Source organism: Rutilus rutilus, assembly GCF_951802725.1.
Source record: "Rutilus rutilus genome assembly, chromosome: 11".
NCBI lineage: Eukaryota > Metazoa > Chordata > Actinopteri > Cypriniformes > Leuciscidae > Rutilus > Rutilus rutilus.
Window position 1 is genome coordinate 28852160 of NC_140216.1, and position 20881 is coordinate 28873040.

Genomic DNA, 20881 nt, shown 5'->3' on the forward strand with positions numbered 1-20881 from the left:
TCATATTGTCATGTGAAAATTAAGAGCGAGAAAAAAAACAAGTGACAAACATATGTATATTAAACTAAATATATAAAAATGAAATAAAATATTAAAGCCAGTCTTATATAGCAATATTATCCCCGTAAGTAAAAAAGCCCATTAGCAATATCATGCAGAGCAGGATAAATGTCCTTTTTGTGTACATAAATTAAGCAACTAAAGAGGATTGAGTTTGTGATGATGTGAATATTCTCTTTTCATCATAGCAACAGTTCCTGCCTGATGCTAAAGCTGTAAGGGCTTGCTTTAGCTCATCCATCTGCAGTCCAGCATGTGCCCCTGAATCATAACGGCGGCCATAGCTAGTGGGGCTGTAAGATGAAGAAAAACCCATGGAGAAACCTGTGCCTGTAGCATCAAAACTTCCCCTTCTAGAGCCTGATCTTGAACCAGTTCTGGATCCAGACCTAGACCCTGAAGTTGATCCAGAACCACTGATGCTGTATGGGCTGTAAAGACCTTTACTGGACTGGGAGGACGCTTCTAGCAATCTCAGGCCAGATCCTTCCTCTATCATACTTCTGTCCATGGCGTCCTTGTATGAGATCTTGAGTTTTGTTTTGGGGCAGGTGAGGTATTTGGAATATCCACTGACATCTCTTAGTTTCTGTGCAGTGCGTGCATCTAGATTGCCCTTCTTAACAGCATCATCCAGTGATACTCTTCCTGTAACATCTGGTTCAATCAAACCGCCTGTTAGGTACTGGACTTCAAGGAAACGTTGGCCAGCTTCGTAGTAGAGCCAACCCTTCTTTAAGGCTTGAGAGGCAGACATTTTGGTTTTGGTTCTTGGATCTTCAAATCCCTGAAAAGCTTTCTGTGCTAGGTTGATACGATCAACCATGATCTTGTCCACCAGCCCTTTGTTCATAGCATCAGCAACAGAGAATTTCTCTCCAGTGTTTGGGTCAATAATTCCCCCTGTGCATGCTTGTGCTTCTAGTAGTCTTTGACCAGTGATGTTGTCAACCAGATTCCGATGCATAGCCTCCGTAACTGACACCTTTTCCAAAGTATCTGTATCTAAGATTCCAGCCACTGGTCCAGTTTCCTCAGTTGGATCAGTCCAGGTTGTAGCTGGTGTCTTTATGGAGGGAATTGGACTCATGGGATAGGATGAGTTGGAGCCAAAGGAAGATGAACGCGATCTGAAGCCACTCATATTGCCAGAGAGCATGTCAGCAAATTCAGTGATAGAAAGGGTACCAGCACGGTACTGGTCCAAAGCAGACTGGTCTATGAGGCCCTTGGAGATAGCATCATCAATGTCATACTGCCGTCCAGACCTTCTGTCAGTGATCATAGACTTGACAACACCATCTGATGATGAGGTGGTAATTTCTTCCCATTCACACTCTTGCTCTGCAAGTTCAATATATGTTTGATGGTCAATGAGTCCTTTGCGGTATGCCTCATACACAGACATCTCTTTTCCTGTTTCTGGATCTACGATAACAACTCTACGTTTGCGGACTGAGGACTTAGAGGACGTCTTTCTTTCCCGTTTCTTTTCTTTCATCAGTAATAGAGAAAGTCCAGTTTCAGGGTCTGTTATACAGCGCTCCATCAGCTGGAGGTAAGTTAAATTCTCCTCTGTGTTTGGATCAAAGAACCCCTTTGTGTCATCAGAGGGATCAGTGAGAATACCATTCATCTCCTCATCAAATAGACCCCGCTTGTAGGCCATTTCAACAGGAAGTCGATGACTCTCTTCAGGATCAATGATTCCACCAGTGGCTATTTGAGCCTCGAGCAGACGAATACCATGGTCTTTCAGAATAAGACCTTTCTTCATAGCCTGGAACAGGGAGATCACCTTGCCAGAGTATGGATCTTTGTAGCCAGTCACAGCTCGTTCAGCAGAGAGAAGCTTGTCTTTAAATTCTGGTCCTACGACTCCCATTTTCACAGCTTCGTGGACATTCATTTTGAGATTTTTGATTGGATCAATCACATACCCAGTAGCTGCTTGGGCCTCCAGAAGTTCAAAGGCAGTGCCTGGTCTGATCATGTTCTTCTTCATGGCTTGGTAGACTGAAAGTCGATCTTTTGTAGCCTCTACAAACACGCCTGCAATAGAGCTGATGCCTTCAAGATATTTCTTTAGGTCTTTACTGAGGTCCTCAACAGAAATGGTACCCTCCATGAGTGCTGTGTAGGTCTTCTGATCAATAATTTGAGAGCGCAACAACTCCTCTGGAGTGATTTGTTTTCTAAGGCCCTTAAATAGAAGTCTCTTGTCCGCCAGAGACAATAATCGTAAGCCACTCTCTTTATCAACCTTGCATCTTTTGAGAAGTAGGGCATAAGACAGCTTTTCATCTGTTGTTGGATCTATAAACTGTTTGACATCTCCACTTGGATCAGATATCCTCTCACTGGTTTCTTTGTTCATGTAACCACGTTGCATGGCGACATCAATTGGGAGGTGGAAGTAGTACTCTGGATCCATGAGGCCACCTGTTGCTACCTGGGCCTCCAAAAGCTTCATGGCATAATCCTCAGGAACAAGGTTCTTTTTCATGGCTTGGAATAGAGAAATAACCTTACCGCTGTATGGATCCTTATAACCTGTGACTGCTCTCTCAGCAGACAAGAGTTTGTCATGGATCTCTGGGCCAACAAGACCCTTCCGGACGGCCTCATCAACTGTCAACAATTCATCTTTCACAGGGTCAGTGATGAATCCTGTCGCTGCTTGTGCCTCCAACAGATCAATGGCAATGTCAGGTTTAATGAGACCTCTCTTCATGGCTTGGTAGATGCTAACCTTAGCATAGTTATCAGAGAGTACTCCAGCAATGCTGCCTGTTCCAAAGAGATAGTTTTTCACACTTGCCATCTCCATAACTTCCCGGATTGTTTTCTTGCCTTGTTTGAGCAGATTGTAAGTTTCAAGGTCTATAATACGAGCTCTGTAAAGTTCATCAATAGTAACCCGACGTCTGATTACATCACATGACATACTCTGCTCAGTCTTGATGATCTCTTTTTGTTCAATGATTTCAATTATAATAATGATCATCCTCTCTTTTGTGATTTTACCTGAGCGATACTGTTCAAGGAGCCTTTGTTTTTCCTCATCTGGAAGCAAATCTGATTTCATGACTTCCCATAAGTTCACTTGTTTTCCAGCAAAACTTTCATGTGGTATGTCTATTTGGGTATTAGCTAAGTCTGTCTGTGCTTGTTCCTCAGTGTAAACATACGATTTTTCAGCTTGCTCTGGAGTCTGGGCTTTAGACAGTGGTAACAGGGCAATTCCAAATTCTGGATCGGACATACATCTCTCTGTCAGTTGTTTGTATGTGATATTCTCATCTTTGTTTGGGTCAGTGAAACCTTTGATATCATCAGTGGGGTCTTTAAAAGATTTGGCTAATTGCTTGCTGAAGTAGCCACGCTGAATGGCTATATCACTAGGAAGTCGATGGCTATTTACTGGATCAATTATACCTCCAGTGGCCTCCTGAGCATCTAGAAGAGGTATAGCATGTTCTCTTAGAACAAGCTGTTTTTGCATTGCTTGAAAAAGAGAGATCTTATTACCAGTGTATGGATCTTTGTAACCAGTAACAGCTTTCTCTGCTGAAAGCAGTTTTTCATGAAGCTCTGGACCAACAATGCCAGTCTTAACAGCATCATCCACTGTAAACTTCTCATTCCTGATAGGATCAACTATGTAGCCAGTAGCTGCCTGCGCTTCCAGCAGGGATGCACCTGTGTTTGATGTCAGTAGTTTCTGCTTCATTGCTTGGTAAATGCTGAGTTTTTCCTTTGTTTTTTCCAAAAATACCCCAGTAATACAATCAGAACCTTGCAAGTAGCGTTTGATGGAGTCACTAACTTCTGCAGGTTTCTTTTTTCCTTGTTGGATTTTGTCATAGGTATCTTTGTCAATGATTTTAGATTCAAGCAAGGAACTGGCCGTTACAGGTCCTCTAAAACCATCAAAGTCGCCCTGTCTCTTCATTTCTTTTTCATCCACTGTAGTGATCACAATCTTGATCAGTTTTTCAATTGTAATTATTCCTGATCTATATTGCCGGATGAATTCAATCCTTTGTTCCTCTGTGAAATATTCAGAATTGATAATCTCCCAAATGGTGACTATTCTTCCTTTAAAAACTCCACTGTGCAACTCAACTGTAGCATGGCTCAAGGTCTCTTTAGTTTGCACATCAGAAACTGGTTCTATTTCTTTTGACTTGACTGTCTTTTCAGATAGTGGAAGCAATGGAAGACCAGTCTGCTTATCAGTGATGCATCTTTTCAGCAGTTCAGCATAAGTGACATTTTCTTGTGTGTTTGGGTCAATGAATACTGTATTGGAGACTGATGGGCTGCTTAAGTCTTCATTCATCTTCTCATTTAGGTATCCACGTTTATATGCAATATCTGGAGTGATGCGGTAACTTTTCTCAGGATCAATAATTCCTCCAGTTGCAAGTTGAGCTTCCAACAGACGGACACCTTGGTCTTTCTTAATGAGATCTTTTTGCATTGCTTCAAACAGGGATACAGTTTTTCCAGTATATGGATCTTTGTAACCACAAATAGCTCTTTCTGCAGACAACAATTTCTCATGCAGCTCTGGGCCAACAACACCACTTTTGACTGCTTCATCAACAGTGAGCTTTTGATTTTTCACTGGATCAATTATGAAGCCTGTTCCAGCCTGGGCCTCCAGAAGGTTTAGCGCAGACTCTGTTCCGAGCAAGCCCTTCTTCGTGGCTTCGTAGAAAGACATCTTTTCAGAAGTTGACTCGATCTGCACGCCAGCAATACAGTGTGTCCCCTTAAGGGCTTTCTTGACAGGTTCAAGCTCAGAGACCTCTTTAAGAGTAGCTTTTCCATTGTGCAATTTGTTGAACAAATCTTTATTAATAACCTTTGCTTCCAGAAGTTCAGAAGCTGGCACTGATGATCTCAAACCATCAAATGCAGGTTCCTTCTTGCTCTCCTTGTCCTCTACAACAGTTATTACAATTCTAATAATTTTTTCAACTGTAATTTTGCCTGTCTTGTATTGACGGATAAGATCCTTTTTCTGATCTTCAGTGAAGTACTCTGAGTTTATGACCTCCCAGATGGTGACAGTCTTTCCTTTGAAACTTCCAAATGGAACTGTTAGGTTTGCCTTACTAAATACATCTTTAGTTTCCTCATCAGTATAAGTTCTTTCAATTTGGGCTGCATGTTCTGTGATTGGTAGTAATGGAATGCCTGTCTCAGGATCTGGTTTGCATCGCTCCAGTAACTCACAATAAGTGAGGCAATCCTGAGTGTTGGGATCAATGAATGTTTTTTTGTCAGCAGGACGGCTGGACAGAATTTTGCTTAGATCATCATCAAGTTGACCTTGTTTGCATGCCATTTGGAGAGTTACACGGTGGCTATTGACAGGATCAACAATCCCACCAGTTGCATATTGAGAATCAAGAAGTTTTGTGGCCTGGTCCTCTGCAATCAAACCTTTTTTCATTGCTTCAAACACTGAGATTGTATCTCCAGTGAATGGATCTTTGAATCCTGTGGCGGCCCTTTCGGCCGATAACAACTTGGTGTGCAACTCAGGTCCAATCAAGGTATCCTTCACAGCTTCGCTTACAGAGAGTCTTCTGTTCTTAATGGGGTCAATTATGTAACCGGATGCAGCTTGGGCTTCAAGAAGCATCATAGCTGTGCTTTGTGTAATCTTCTTGTCCTTCAAAGCTTGATAGATGCTCATTTTCTGGTTGGGATCAACTATTACACCACCGATGCAATCTTTACCTTTTAGGCACATCTTGACCTTATCATTTTTAGAAAGCTCTTCCACATTTGTTTTGCCTTTCTTAAGCTTGTCAAATTCTTTTTTGCTGAGCACACCAATCTCATAAAGTCTGTTTGCAGGCACCTTCTCTCTGATTCCATCAAAAGCCAAGGGTACATCTTTTTTCACACCATCCACTTCTGTAGAGCCATTTAGGACCTTCTTTGTTGTTTCTACCATTGTCATTTGAACTAACTCTTTTTCAGGGACTTTGTCAGTTTGAATTTCTATCTCCTTGGTGTGGGATGGCTTTTGTGAACTCTGAAGCAGCTGGAGTTTTTCTCGCAAGTTCTTGTTTTCCTCTGCCAGAAGCTTCTCTTGTTCAATTCTTTTCTTTTCAAGCTCTTTCATTTCTTTTTGCTTGGCATTCATCTCTTCCTCAGCATCCTTTTGCTTTTTGATGGCAGCATCCATGGCAGACTGAAGTTTCTTTCTCTCCTCCTCCAATTGCTTTTTCTGACGCTCCTGTTCATCTTTAAGTGCTTCAGCCTTCTTTACTTCCTCTTCAAATTGCTTCTCCAGCTTCTTTTTCTCTGCTTCAATGGCTTTCTCCTTCTTCAGCAGTGTCTCTTTTTCTGCAAAGAAAGTCTGCTGGAGGATAGTCTTTTCCTGCTGTAACTGTTCTTGTTGTACATTGGCCATCTGTGATAAAACAGCATAAAACAATAATTAATTCAATGCATGACATGGAAATTACTGTATAAGGAAAAATATAACTGCACAACTCAATACAATATATTTATAGAACAGATAATTTAGCATTTTAAGATGCAGTTATATTCTTTCTTATATAATTCTTTCTCTTATAATTACACCATAACTTGCACCTGTCAGTGTACTTTTTAATTGATCTCTGTTTTATGCTGTGATGTCACATTTATATAGTGTATTGTGTCTATTCGATTCTGTGGTTATAGTGATCATTGAAATTACAATTAAGTACATGCATATCTTAAAGTTATATTTTACCAACAAATGAAAACTCTATCATCATTTACTCACACTCATGTCGTCACAAACCTAACCGTACTTTATTCTGCAGAGCACAAAATATTTTTAAGAATGTTTTAACTGTTTATGTCCATACAATGAATGTCAAAGTGGGTGAAAATAATATTGGAGCCCATTGACTTTCATTGCATAGGAAAAACAGATATATTCTTCATATTATCTTTGTTTGAGTTCCACAGAAGAAGCGAGTAAATGATAGCAGATTTCACTGTAATGACAGAATCAAAAGAATACAATACACTATGTAAATATGACAACTTCACAGCATGCTAAAATAGATATTAATTAAAGGTACAATAAATCTAACAGCTGAAATATATTTAGTTCATTGTTGAATTAATAGGTAAATATGGACATTTTAGAAAAATTACAATACATTATAGTGCCCAAGTTACAGACATTAGAAACTATTTTAAAATAAATAGTGATACCAACAATGTGCAAATAGGCTGCACAACATAATTGCAAACTAAATAAATACATCATGGACACTAGTGTTAAAGGGGATCAGAACAACTTTGTTCATAACAATTGCAGGGTTTGTTATCACTGAGACTGGTAACATGCAATGTACATGAACAAAGGTTCAGAAATTGTATAAAACTGTTAATTGTTAATTAAGGTGTTTAAGGCTAATATATAAAGCACTAGATTGCAGTACTACAACATATAACACAATACCTCTTTTGATTGTTTTTGTAAGTCAGCAGCCTCTTTTTTCAATTTCTCCTTTTCTTTCTCAAGCTCTGCAATTGCTTTATGCAGATCATCAGCCTCTTTTTTGCTCTGCAGTCTCTGTACTTCCAGTTTCTCAACAACAGTGTATTTTTCGGAAGTCTGTTTTTCAGTGTCTAGCAGACGGGTTTTGATTTCATCAGCTTGTTTCTTGAATTTTTTGGCTTCCTCCTCTGCTTTTGACTGAGCATCACTTAGCTGCGTCACCTTGATCTTTAGTTTCTCAGCCTCTGCGGTAATCTCTAATTGCCGCTTGCGTTCAGCCTCTAAAGATTTCTGGAAACCAACAGTCTCCTGCTCCAGACGCTGCTGCATCTCCTTTTTGGCCTCTAACAGCTTTTGAGCCTCTACCTGTGCCTGATCTTTTTGTTTCTGGAGCTTTTCGGCTTCAGCCTTCAGTTTTGTCGCCTCAAGAATGGCCTGCTTTTTTTCTTCCAGCATCTTATCAGCCAGTTCCCTCTGTTTGGCAAGATCTGACTCGGCAATTTGCCGTAATCTTGCAGCTTCTTGAGCCTCAATGTTAAGCCGTGCTGCCTCCTCAGCCAGTTTTTTCATGTTCTCAGCCTCTTCCTCAAGGAGTTTCTTTGTGTTGTCTTTATCTTTCTTCATAAGCTTTTGGTTTTCCTTTTCAATTTTAAGTTTCAGTTTTAGTAAGTCCTCCATCTGAATCTTAACTTTAGAGAGCTCATCCTCTACTTGAGCCTTCTGCTTCATAGCATCACTGACCTCTTGTTTGAGTCGCTTAAGTTCATCATCAAGGATAGATTTCTGTTTGTCTGTCTCATCAAGTTGCAATTTAACCTTCACTAACTCCTCCTCAACCGAAGACTTCTGCTTCAGGGTCTTTTCTGCAAGCTTTTTGTACTTGGCCATTTCAGCATCAGCCTCTTGTTTTTGTTTTAAAGCAGCAGCCTCTGCCTCAGCCCGCCGGGAAGCTTCCTTTTCAGCCTCCTTCCTCAGTTTTTCAGCATCTTCCTGGGCTTTGGCCTGTTTGGCAGCTTCAGCTTCAGCTGCCTGCTTCTGACGTTCAGCTTCCTCTGCTTTCTTCTGCAACAAGGCAGCCTCTTTCTCAACCTTGTCTTTGGCCTTTTCTGCATCTTGTGCCAGTTTCTTTGCTTTTTCAAACTCTTCCTTGAGATTATCCTGCGCCATGCTGTCTTTATTTTGCTGGAGAAGAACATTTTGGGCTTTCTGTTCAGCAGCAGAGCACTTCTGTGTAGCCTCTTTGACTAAAATGATCTGCCTCTCAGCTTCTTTCTCTGCAGTCTCTTTCTGCTTTTTGGCATCTTCTGCTCTCTTTATTAGACGCTCAACCTCCTCTTGAGCAGCTTTGTGTTGTCTTGCTGCCTCTTCTTCTGCAGCTTGGATTTTTTTCACCTTGGCCTCTGCCTCTTTCCTTTTTTTCTCCTCTTCCAAAGCAAGTTTTCGGAATTTCTCTGCTTCTTCTTCAGCCTTCGCTTTGCTCTTCTGTGTCTCCTCTGAAATGCCCTTCAGTTTGTTGAGCTCAAGTTCAAGGTCCTGTTTGCCAGTTGAAGCCTTTTCGAAATTGAGTTTGAGAATGTGGATCTCCTCCTCCACCACTTTCCTCTGCTTCAAGGTTTCTTCAACGATTTTCTTTTGCCTGTCGAGCTCAGTGTCTGAAGACTTCTTGAGCTGATCGATCTTTTCTGCAATTGCTTGCTTGTGCTGAGCCGCTTGATCTTCAAGAACTTTCCTCTGGTAGGCCTCGTCTTCGGCTTTTCTCTTTAAGCGGTCATTTTCAGCCTCCTTCTCTTTCAAAGCGATCTCAGCCTCAGTTTTTAGACGGGTTGCCTCGTTGATAGCAGCTAACTTTTCTTTGAGGATCTTCTCAGCCTCTGCTCTCTGACGGGCAGCTTCTTCTTCTGCAATTTGCCTCTGTTTCTTTGCTTCTTCTGCAACTGACCTCAGTTTAGTTGCCTCCTCAGCCAGTTCCCTCATCTTGGCAGCCTCAGATTCAAGTAGTTGTTTGCTCTTTTCAGTGTTTGACAAAGACTCTTTCTCAGCTTTGGATTTTACCTGTAGTAGAACTTCCATCTCCTTCCTAACTTTGACCAGTTCCTCCTCAAGCTCCTTCTTCTGTTTAACAGCGGCATTGACATCATTTTTGAGACGCTGGAGCTCATCATCCAAGACAGTTCTCTGTTGTTCAGCATGCTCAAAATCTGCTCTTAACCTAATAAGCTCTTGCTCTGCTGCAAGCTTCTGTTTAGCTGTTTCTTCAGCCATCTTTATTTGGTTCTCCAGCTCCTTTTCGGCAATCTCTTTCTGTTTAAGGGCAGCCTCCTCAGCTTTTCCTCTCTTCTTTGCCTCCCGTTTGGCTTCCTCTTTCTGTTTCTCCGCTTCCTCCTGAGCTGTAGTTTTCTTATTGGCCTCTTCTTCAGCCTGGAGCCGGAGCCGGAGAGCTTCATTAGCCTTCTGTCTCCATGTTTCTAGTTCCTTCTCTGCCTGCTCTCTTGCCTTATCTGCTTCAGCTTGCTGCTTTTTGAGATGTTCTGCCTCCTCCTGCAGTTGAATGACCATCACCTGTTCATGTTTGAGTGATTCTTCCAGTTTTGCTGTCAATGATGTTTGTTTACTCTCAAGCTGAGTGGCTGCAGTCTTCTTAGCCACTTCCTCTATCACTTGAATCTGTCTTTGCTTTTCCAGCTCTGCTTGCTTCATGTGCCTCTCAGCTTCCTCAGCTTGAAGCTTGAACTTCTCAAGATCCTCAAGGGCCCTCTTCTTCTCTTTGGCAGCCTCTTTTTCTGCCTCTGATTTCAGTTTAAGCTCTTCTTCTGCCTGGCGTTTCTTCTGAGTCTCTTCGGAAACTTGCTTCCGAAGCTTCTCTGCCTCATCCTGTGCTGCCTTTCGAAGTTTTTCGGCATCTGCAGCTTTTTCCCTGAGCTGTTGAAGCTCTGTTTGAGCGGTGTTTTTTTGTTTCATCGTTGTCTCTAGCTGGAGTCGGATTATATGGATTTCTTCTTCAATTCTGGTCCGGCTGTGGAGGGCTTCCTCTACCTGTTGAGTCTTAGACTTGATTTCCTGCTCAGAAAGGCTTTTGAGCTCCTGAAGCTCTCGTTGGATATTTTGCTTCTGTTTCTCAGCATCGACCGCGACGTCCTGTCGTTTGCTGACTTCATCTTTCATCTTCGTCTTCAGCTCATTCGCCTCTTGTTCTGCTTTAGCAATAGCCTTTGAGTGAGATTCAGCTAACTGCCTTTGCTTTTCTAGCTCGGCCTGCATCTCGGCCAGTTTTTTTCTATCTTCTTCCTTAAGTTTTTCGGCAGCTTTCTGTATTAGTGAAGGTAAATAGTAGGGGAAATAGAAACAAAGTTAAATATTTAAGTGTTAGATATTATAAGTGCATGTACGTACATGCGAATGCAAGTACATGGACAAAGTTACAGGGTGTTATGCTAAACAGAAAAACAACTTAAGTAGTTATTTTATTAAGGATTATATAAAGTCACAATGTATGGTACACAAAATGAGACACAATCACTTCACAAAACACCACTACAGCTGGAATATCGAATGGTTTCATGCTAATGAGGTGTTATCACTGGATACATTTTTTAAATGAATAAAAACTTTAAAACTCTACCCTGTCATTTTGAAGACTGAAGATTTGTGGTTTTTAATATATTTTACATTAGAGTGAAAAGGGTTACAGAATGTGTTTTGGATTCCCTTTATATGGAAATAAAATATGGAAATTTAACCTTTTAATAAATGACAAACTATTATTATAAAGGGTCAATGAAAATGTATATTCATAGTATTATCATGCCTACAACAGAACAGCTTAGTGATGCAGCAAAGAAAGAATGAGACTTATTAAATAATGTTTAAATAATGCTAGACCATAAGGGGGGGAAGAAGAAAAACAGGTCTGATGAATGCCAAAGTGTAGATTTTGACAAATCCAATAATATATATTAATGCATATTTTTGTTCATATTTTAGTTAACATATTTCTTAATAATGGCAAAAATGCAAACGTAATTAACAAGGGACTGGAAAAGGATGAACGTGCATTTTTGTGGACAATTTACCTCTTTAGCGCCCAAACATGACAAACATTCATCATGATAAAGCACTGGCAAGCAGTTTAGAGAAGCAGACAAGAAAATAAAGGTTAGAAAGGAAAATGGAAACCAAAATTGAGCAGAAAACAGCTACAGAAGAAGGGCTGACAGTCAGGCTGAAGCATACTCAGAGGGAAAATCAACAAATAGTGTACAAAGAAATGATGGGTAAGAATGCAGCTAAGCAGCAGACAGAATCCAACCAGGAAATTAAACTAGCGAACTGGCATCACTGGTACTTTGCACCATGCACTAACTTTTATTTTTAGGATAACAGCATATTTCAAGTTTGCTTCAGGCTGAAGACTGAGAGCTCACTATAATGGAAGAGATATTAAAACACTTCCATAGTAGTAAACACATAATGAAAGACATACATTGTGAAAGAAATGGAATGTGCTGCACCACTAGCATTTATATTACTGAAGGCCTAGGTGAGCAGCTCAATCTGTTACATTTTTGATTTCCAGAACTTTAACCTTTAGCACACGGCCAACACGGCATATTTCAACTTCACTATTGTGTCACTCTTGGATAACTTAAGATAAATATGTAACTGTGTCTCATATGGTTTGTACAGTGAAATAAATACATATTTCATGTGTCCATACATACATAAATTAAACTACAAAAGGATCAAGTTAGTGAGTTATAGTTGGTGCTAGAATACTAAGATTTTAGGTTTTGATACTTACCACCTCATCCTCTAGGCGGCGCTGTGTCTCAATGATGAATTTAATATACTGGGTCGAAAGAGTCATCAGCTCACTGTAGCGTGTTCTCAGAGTCACATACTGAAAGATATTTTTGAAGTTACTTGGTATGTCAAAGAAGATCAATAAATAAAAGCCCAAGTAGAACAGTATAAGTTATACATACAGTATGTAAATTAAAGCATATAGCAGATTAAGAGCCAAAGACAGGTGACTATCAGATCTCTAGGGTACCTCTTGAATGATGTCATCAGATGCAGACTCCATTTTGGTCTTCTTCAGAGGGGAAGCGATGGGCTCCACATGAGCTTTATAAGACACCAGCTGGAGCTCATAATCCTGGATGAGAACATTCAGTCAGAGTGCTACTCATAAATCATTTAGATTTGTGTAAAATATGTATGCGGCCGGCATCATTCATACACACCTTTATGGCATCAATGTATGCTTTAGCATATTTCTGGCACTCATCCACCTTGTCCTTGTTCTTCTCAATCTCCTCAAGCAGTTTCTGTACAAATAATGGACATGACGTAAATAAAAAGATTATTAACATGATTTTCTAGCTAAATATTATATGATATTCATTATATAAAGCATTGAGAACAGAAAATGAATTAAAACCCTGCATTTCAGATTGACCGATAGATGGATGGATGGATGGATAGATAGATACCTTCTCCTGGGTCAGCTGCTCTTGAAGGGCTTTGCTGTCAATGGGCAAAGCATGGAGCTTGTCCTGCCTCTGCTTGGCATCTGCTATCCAGCGGATGAGCCAGTCCCAGCTCTGTCTGTAAGTCTGCATTTGCCTGCTCAGGAGGTCAAGTTCTCTCTGCCTCAGCTCAATCTGAGCGAACACAGCCTGCCAGCGGTCCTTCAGGTTGCCCACCAGCTGCCTGTAGTGCTCCAGCTCTATGTCACGTTCACTGTGCAGCTGAGACATACGGTCGGTCACCGCTGTAGCCCCCTGAAGCTCCTCTTCCAGGCGGTCAAACGTAGCTTGCTTTCCCTCCGCTTCTGAGCGCAGTTTCTAGAGTCAAAAAAGAAGGAAAGAACATTAACATGTTTGTGAGGTCATGTATGATTTGAGCTTATAGTGGTAAACAATTTCATGCATAATTGGGTTATTGTGCGAGAGACAATGTACCTGGAGCTGTGTTTGAGTGGCCTCAATCTCTTTCTCATTAACAGGAACTTTGTTCACATCCCGCAACTGGTTCTCATATTTATTGAGAATGTCTTCTGCTCCTTGTGTGCTGCGGATTACCATGTCGATGTTCTTCAGCCTTTATGGACAAAAATAATAGGATCAGCATAATTTTATATGGGAAGGACAAAAAGGTGACTTAGTGTGGAAAAGTAAAAAAACATTTCTATTGGATACTTCCATCTAAATAAGTTCAAAAGTTTGGGGTTTTATTGTACAAGGATGCATTACATTGAAAGTGACAGAAAAAGATTTATATAGTTACAAAAAATGCTATTTCTATTTACTTACTATTGAACTTATACTCAATTAATCAAATAATCATGTAAAAAGTATCACAGTTTCCACCAAAAAATTAAACAGCACAATTGATGATCAGCATATCAGAATGATTTCTGAAGGATCATGTGACGCTAAAGACTGGAATAATGGCTCCTGAAAATTCAGCTTTGCCATCACAGGAATAAATTACATTTTAAAATACATTAAAATAGAAAACTGTTATTTTAAATAGTAATAATATTTCACATCATTACAGCTTTTACAATATCGATGATCAAATAAAGGCAGCCTTGGTGAGCATAAGAGACTTCTTTCAAAAACATTAAAACCGCTTACCTAAGCCAAACTTTAGAACGGTAGTGTATATATGTATAAAAAATGGACTTGAAACTCACTTGTCGAGATACACAGAAGAGAGACTGTAGGCGTGCTCCATCTTTTTCTGGGTGATGTCTATTTCTGAGCGCAGGACAGGGGCTGAACTGGACTGCTGAGATGTGGCCAGCACTGCTTCACTCTTCTCCACCATCTTATCCAGGTCTTTCTTTATACCCTCCAACTCAGTCTGCACTTTCTGTAGGACGACGTGAGAATACACAAGGATTTAGTCATTGAATAATATATATTACGATTTCAATTAATAAAAAAATAAAACAATTAATGATTGCAGTAGACATACACAGGCTCTTCATGTGTTATATACATTTGAAGGCATTTATTGATGGATTCAATGGTATAATGTATATTAATACAGTGTTTATGCAGACCTTCTGTTCAGTGGCTCTCTGCGAACAGGCTTTGAGAGGCTCCTTGTCTACCATCTGTCTGAGGCGGTTCACTGTGCGGTTCTCACAGCCTTCCAGTCTCAATCTCAGCTCCTTTATCTGGGTGATGTAACTCTTGCACACTGACTCATCCTGTTCCCCTAAATAATTGACATACTTTGTGTTAAAAAAGCTTAAGAAATGTTCTTAAATATTGGAAAAATACAGAGAAAGCAAAAGCACACACATCTAAGAATGTTTCTTCTTTAATAACATTAAATCCATGCAGTATCCATTCAATATATAGGTATATGAAATCGAGCTTTAGAAGCATTTGCATTCAAGTACTTTCATAGAGAATGTTTCAGACCTTAAAGATCAAGTAAATCAGTTGATTTGCACACTTTTAAGTGAGTACACTGCATTTCAAACTGTCAAATGGTGAGAAAATCTGTGAAAAACATGCTAAAAATCCCTGGAGTCAATGTGGATTAGAACAAAATGCACATGAAAGTATGAAACAAACAATGACACGGACATATCATTCACAGTTTGTTAAAAAATCCACTCTCGGATCTTTACCCAGTGCGCTGTTCTTTTGGATGAGAACATGTTCTGAAAAATAAGTCTCACAGTCATAATGGGAGTTGGATGGAATGCCCCATCTTGAAATTCCTACAAGTCATAATGCCTTTGTGTTGCTTCAAGCATGCAGAAAAACCTTAAAGTCTTAAAACAGGGGTGTTGCTGGGGCCAAGATGACTTTGTGTGAGTGCAATTTTATTGAACTGTGAAAGTGATAAATGGTTTCTATACATCTGAACAAACCAGCTGATCTTATCGGACACCCACCTTGTTCAACGGAGCGTAGCAGGTTATCATAGTGTTGAGTGGCTTTGCTGTAACTGTTCTCAGCTTGCAAGCGATCATCAGCACCGAAGATCTCAGAATCCTGACTGTCACGTATGAAGGCCTGATAGTGCTGCTCCAGGTTCTTCAGGGTCAGTCGATATTCCTCGACTCTCAGAGTCTTGAACTACACAAAATTAGAAAACAATGTCACCTAATTACTATTCATGAGTAAATGCAACTTTTCAGTTTGTATGCCTCTGCATACAATTAAATAATACATAATAATCAATTTATATCAGTTATAAGCCAATATTAGAGATTATATTTATCGTAGCAATTGATATTAGACATATATTGGCTGATCCTGAATATTTAATTGTGCATGTTAAAATGTTTTTACACAAAACATTCAATACAGTTAAAAAACACTGATAATAATTTAATAATACTGTTACATGTAAGCTTCAGCAAAACTCAAAATGAATGCACTACCTTTTATGTTTTTGAAAGAAGACTCTTATGCTCACCAAGGCTGCATTTATTACATCAAACACACAGCAAAAACATTAATATTGTGAAATATCATTACAATTCAAAATTTCAGCAGCCATTACCCTGGTCTACCTAATGTCACATTATCCTTCATAAATTATTCTAATATGCTGATTTGGTGCTTAAGAAACTTTTCTTTTTATTATCAATGCTAAAAACTGGTGTGCAGTGTAATATTGTTGTTGAAACGTGACACTTTTTCTCTCTCTCTCTCTCTCTGATGATTAGTAAGTTCGAAATTACAGCATGTATTTGAAATAGAAAGTTTTTCTAACAATGTAAAAGTCTCGTCATTTTTCACTTTTGAATGGTAGTGTATTAATTTTTCATACTGTATTTTTTAAAAGGAATGATTTTCTTTTTCAGTTATTTACACAAAATTATAACTAATTTTTAGGCCATTCATTTATTATTAATTATTAGCACCAGCCTTTTAATATAGGTGCATCCTGGGTTCTATTATTTTTTATCAAGTCTTTGAATGTATCTAAAAAGGGATGAGTGTGCTAGTTACCATGATAAAATTCCAGGAGTTGATAAGCAGGATATCTCGCATGTAGTACTGCCAGGACAGCACGCTCTTCATATCAACATGCAGCCTTTGCCAAAGAACCATCAGCCTCTGCAGACTCGCATCCATACTGAGGTTAAGAAAAAACAAATCAAAGGATAAGATGGAAAGCCAAACACTAATCACAAAGATTTGGTTTATATTGCAACATCGCAAGAAAACCACACATCTCGTCTCCCAGACAGATATAATTATGTGGAATCTGAATGTGCTGCCAACTGAAGGAAGGGAAGTCAAGTGAGGTTAGTCTTGTGCACTAGTATTAGGCTGTACTGTGTTACCCAGAGCTGACATCCATAGCTTCTTTGTTGGTGGGAGGGACAATGAAACAGATGGACGGTACTGTGGCTTCATTTCCACTGGAGTTTCGCACTGTCCAATTGTACGGTTGGGAGTTGTTCACCAGGGCACACTCATCTCCTTTGTGTACCGTGATCTGGTCCAAAAAAATTAAGGATGTTAATTAAGTTTGAAGTGATTACTGTAATATGAACTGCATACGGCATTGTGTATATGACACTATAATTGCAGTGACTAAGAGCAAGAACAAATGGGTGAGGCTAATTGCTGAGCCTATGTAATAAGATATTCATGCTAGATCACACATTACACCTATGGTGAGCAAGAGCATGATCACACATGTGACTTCTTCATCCATTTTTTGAAAGAGGGACTGGAATATAGGAAAGCAAATAAACACACGGTTCAAAGAGTTGTTTGTGTGTTCTTAATTGAGCCCATGTACACACATACACACATGCAAAAAAACAAAAAAAACAAACAAGTGACTCAGTGTCTCTGCTTTACCTCCATTTGTTTGAAGTCACAAACAGCCTGAATGGGTAATTTGCCCTTGACGGGGTGAGCGGTGTTCCTCGGCTTGAGCTGGATAATGGTCTTGGCTCTCCGGTTGAGACCCTCCAGGTGTGTCTTGAATTCATTTAGCTGTTCTTTTTCCTCCTGATGTCCAGAGAGACAAATTTGCATATGTATGTATGTATATTTCTATCTATGTATATACAGTCGTGATCAAAAGTTCATACATACACCTTGCAGAATCTGCAAAATGTTTATTATTCTAACAAAATAAAAGGGATCATACAAAACGCATTTAAATGTTTGATTTAGTACTGTCTTGAATAAGATATAATACATCTTACATCTTTATATCTTACATAAAAAGATGCTTATATAGTCCACAAGACAAAATAAAAGTTTTCACCCCCGGCTCTTAATGCATCGTGTTTCCTTCTGGAGAATCAGTGTATATTTCACTTTCGTAATAGTTGCGTATTAGTCTCTCAATTGTCCTCAGTGTGAACAGATGGATCTTAAATCATACTGCAGGGTTCAAATATGCAAAAGATTCTGGAAAATCAAAGAATTTGCGGTATTTGGGGAGGATTTTTCTGAAGAACAGAGGGCAGTTTTACTGCTCAGGACGAAACAGGGTCCCTCATGGATCCTCTAGGTAAGGACACACAGTATTACGAATCAAGTGTATGTTAACTTTTGAACAGGTGTTTTTTATTAATAACATTTTTATTTTGTCTTGTGGGCTGTCTCCCTCTTATTTTGTTAAAATAATGAACATTTTGCAGATTCTGCAAGGTGTATGTAAACTTTTGACCATATATATATTAGATCAAGCGATTACAAATTTTAATCTAAATAATTACATGATGGGGCGATTAATTCATCTAATTAATCGCACATCAAATGAAAAATTACCCACAAAAGATAATTTAAAGTCATTATGGTGTTAAATGAGAGAAGCATCAAATAGACGTATAAAAAATATTTTATTTGATTCAACATAGAATTTATTACACATATACTTTTAGGCTTTAACGGCCATTAGGTTGAGTAAATAATGACAGAATTTTCATTTTGGGGTGAACTGTAATGGGTTTTTTATTAATATGGAAATATGAAAAGATTTTTTTAATGAGATGATACTCTAAACAAGAGGCGGTAAATGTCTAAATGAACAAGTCATTGAGACATTCATTCGTTCGATTCGTTCAAACGGCGGATTCAAGTAAATGGCTCAAGTAAACGCCCCCTGTACCCTCATTCACTATTCCCTACATTACTCCACTAATATAGTCTACTTGAGGGAGTGAACGAAAACAAGTGAGTGAATTCGGGCACTGAGTGTGCCGGAAGGGCTGCTGCTTTTGCACAGTTTGTACTTGCTGTTTAATAATCATTTGAAACTTAGCAAACTGACAGCTCCAGTAGTAACTCTGACATGGAAGCGAGCATGTATAAACCTTAAATTAAAAATTTAATAATCAAGTAAAAAGGAATTTATACATAATATAATGCTGTAGCCACATTGGACCAGCGGTTTGGAAAATGGATGGATGGCTGTTTTAGCTGCGGGCACCATCTTCTGGCGAGATTCATTCGGCGTCAACGTCACAGTGCATTACATCGGTTGTACACTTGCTATTGCTGTGCATTGTGGGATTGAATGAGTGCACTCAATAACGTCCACTATGGTTTCGGACAGCACTACAAATGTCTGTCCCCTCAAATAGTGCCCTATTTAAGGGTTTTTCAAACACAGTTTTTTTTATGAATGTGCCATTGAATCATTGGTTCACCCGAATGATTCGCTTAAAACGCGGATTCATCCAGAAACGATGCACCACTGTGTGTTGCTCAGATATGCACAACAGTTCTGCTCTGGATTTATAGGTAATATTTTCTTTGGCAAAATTGAGAAAAAGCAGACAATACTGTGTCTAAAATATAACACAATATTAACTTCTTATTTATTGAACTGTTGTATAAAATCAATATCACATTTGCACTCGTGCTATTCAGGACAAAAACAGCACTTGTGTGATATTGCTTAATTTTATCATGATATAAACACAAGACAAAAATTCATATTGCCCTGATATCTTGAATTTTAGGGTCATTATAACCGCATTCTATAGGCTACATCATGCAGTAAATTGATTCATGTTCGTAACCAATCAACTTTATGAAATGTAAGATGAACTACGTAGAAATGGGTCAAATGCGTTAATTTTACGACTCAAATGAAGCACTGAATTGAGTTAATCAACTAACTGAAATAGAAAGTATGAACTGATTCACATAAATATCACTTGGATGTGAACTACAAACCCAGTGATTACAAGCATAAGCAATGACGTACTACTATCATGTGACCTACAGCATCACTTCACCACCATTCACAACTCCTCTCCCGTAGCCTCATGGGATAGTAAAGTGTCCATCAATATGCACTTCAGTATCTCACTGAAAGTATTAGGTCATCTGGGTAATTTTCACCTACTGTGTATTCTGACATAATGCTCTTTAGGCATACTGTTTTACAGAAGAATTTGATTTCAGACACAAGGTCTCAATGAAAATTAATGGTCAAATAAAAAGCTCATGTACATTTTGGTATATACAGGATTGTAAAATTCCACTCATATTAACACCCACCACTGCATCTTGTAGCAGATCCTCAAGCCGTGTAACCGTGATTGAGCGGTCACACACATATTTCTTCTTCATCGTGTCCTCCATCTTCTTCATCCTTTCTTCAGCCTCTTTAACATCTGAGAAGAACTGTAGAACAGAAATTTTGGAGATCAAAATAATTCTGATGAAGTAAATCTATTTGGCTGTCTACTTGGATGTGAACTGCAAACCCACTGTTTACAAGCATAAGTGTTTGTTGTGTGTACCTGGAAGTAGGCGGTGTTTTCTTTCAGATGAGTCTCAATGCAACAGCACAGCTGAAGGATCCAGCTCCACTGAGTCTGAAGAGCTGCAGTGAAAGCCTACAGAGAAATAGAATACAAACAGCTGGAGTTTCAAACAATTCTCTCCTAATATATATATATATATGTGATGATTTACTGAAGTTCAATAAGTGTGTCAAATTCATCAGTTATGAAACAAGTTAATTTCAGCTATATTTAGCTCGGCAGAAGACAATAGTGTCGTTATTCAGCTGTAGTTTTGTTTTTCATCTGATAGTGTCAGTGCAGTTAAATCAGTAATATTGCTGGATATTATAGTAAGTGTCTCCAAGTAAGCAAGCTAAAGGTTAACAGATACACAAATAATTAAATGTAAAATTGTGCACCTCCACAGTCTTCCTGGCAGGATGGCCATCTTTCAACAGTTTGTCTCCGGTCATCTGGACATTGTTCACTCTCTTCTCTCTGTGTTCAAGATCTCGCATCAAACCCTACAAGACAGCACAGCAGCATCC

At 39.1% G+C, this 20881-nt stretch overlaps 1 protein-coding gene across 15 annotated transcripts in view; it reads right to left on the reverse strand.

Moving 5' to 3' along the window:
* Positions 1-59: 59 nt before the first annotated feature.
* The window catches only part of pleca (plectin a), a gene marked incomplete at its 3' end in the record, with an annotated part of 109545 nt that continues 88723 nt past the window's right edge, over positions 60-20881 (reverse strand). For 9 of the 15 annotated variants that reach the window (XM_084423345.1, XM_084423338.1, XM_084423341.1 and 6 more), the window contains 17 exons: positions 20753-20857; positions 20349-20444; positions 20104-20229; positions 17440-17592; positions 16914-17068; positions 16576-16702; positions 15510-15693; positions 15240-15272; positions 14661-14818; positions 14289-14467; positions 13552-13690; positions 13081-13434; positions 12832-12915; positions 12639-12743; positions 12387-12485; positions 7550-10894; positions 60-6499 (listed from right to left, as the gene is read on the reverse strand). In XM_084423345.1, the coding sequence (XP_084279471.1) occupies positions 191-6499; positions 7550-10894; positions 12387-12485; positions 12639-12743; positions 12832-12915; positions 13081-13434; positions 13552-13690; positions 14289-14467; positions 14661-14818; positions 15240-15272; positions 15510-15693; positions 16576-16702; positions 16914-17068; positions 17440-17592; positions 20104-20229; positions 20349-20444; positions 20753-20857 (11751 nt within the window). The remainder of the gene's footprint in view (positions 6500-7549; positions 10895-12386; positions 12486-12638; positions 12744-12831; positions 12916-13080; positions 13435-13551; positions 13691-14288; positions 14468-14660; positions 14819-15239; positions 15273-15509; positions 15694-16575; positions 16703-16913; positions 17069-17439; positions 17593-20103; positions 20230-20348; positions 20445-20752; positions 20858-20881) is intronic. The other 6 variants (XM_084423346.1, XM_084423342.1, XM_084423343.1 and 3 more) reach the window with 2 other exon arrangements.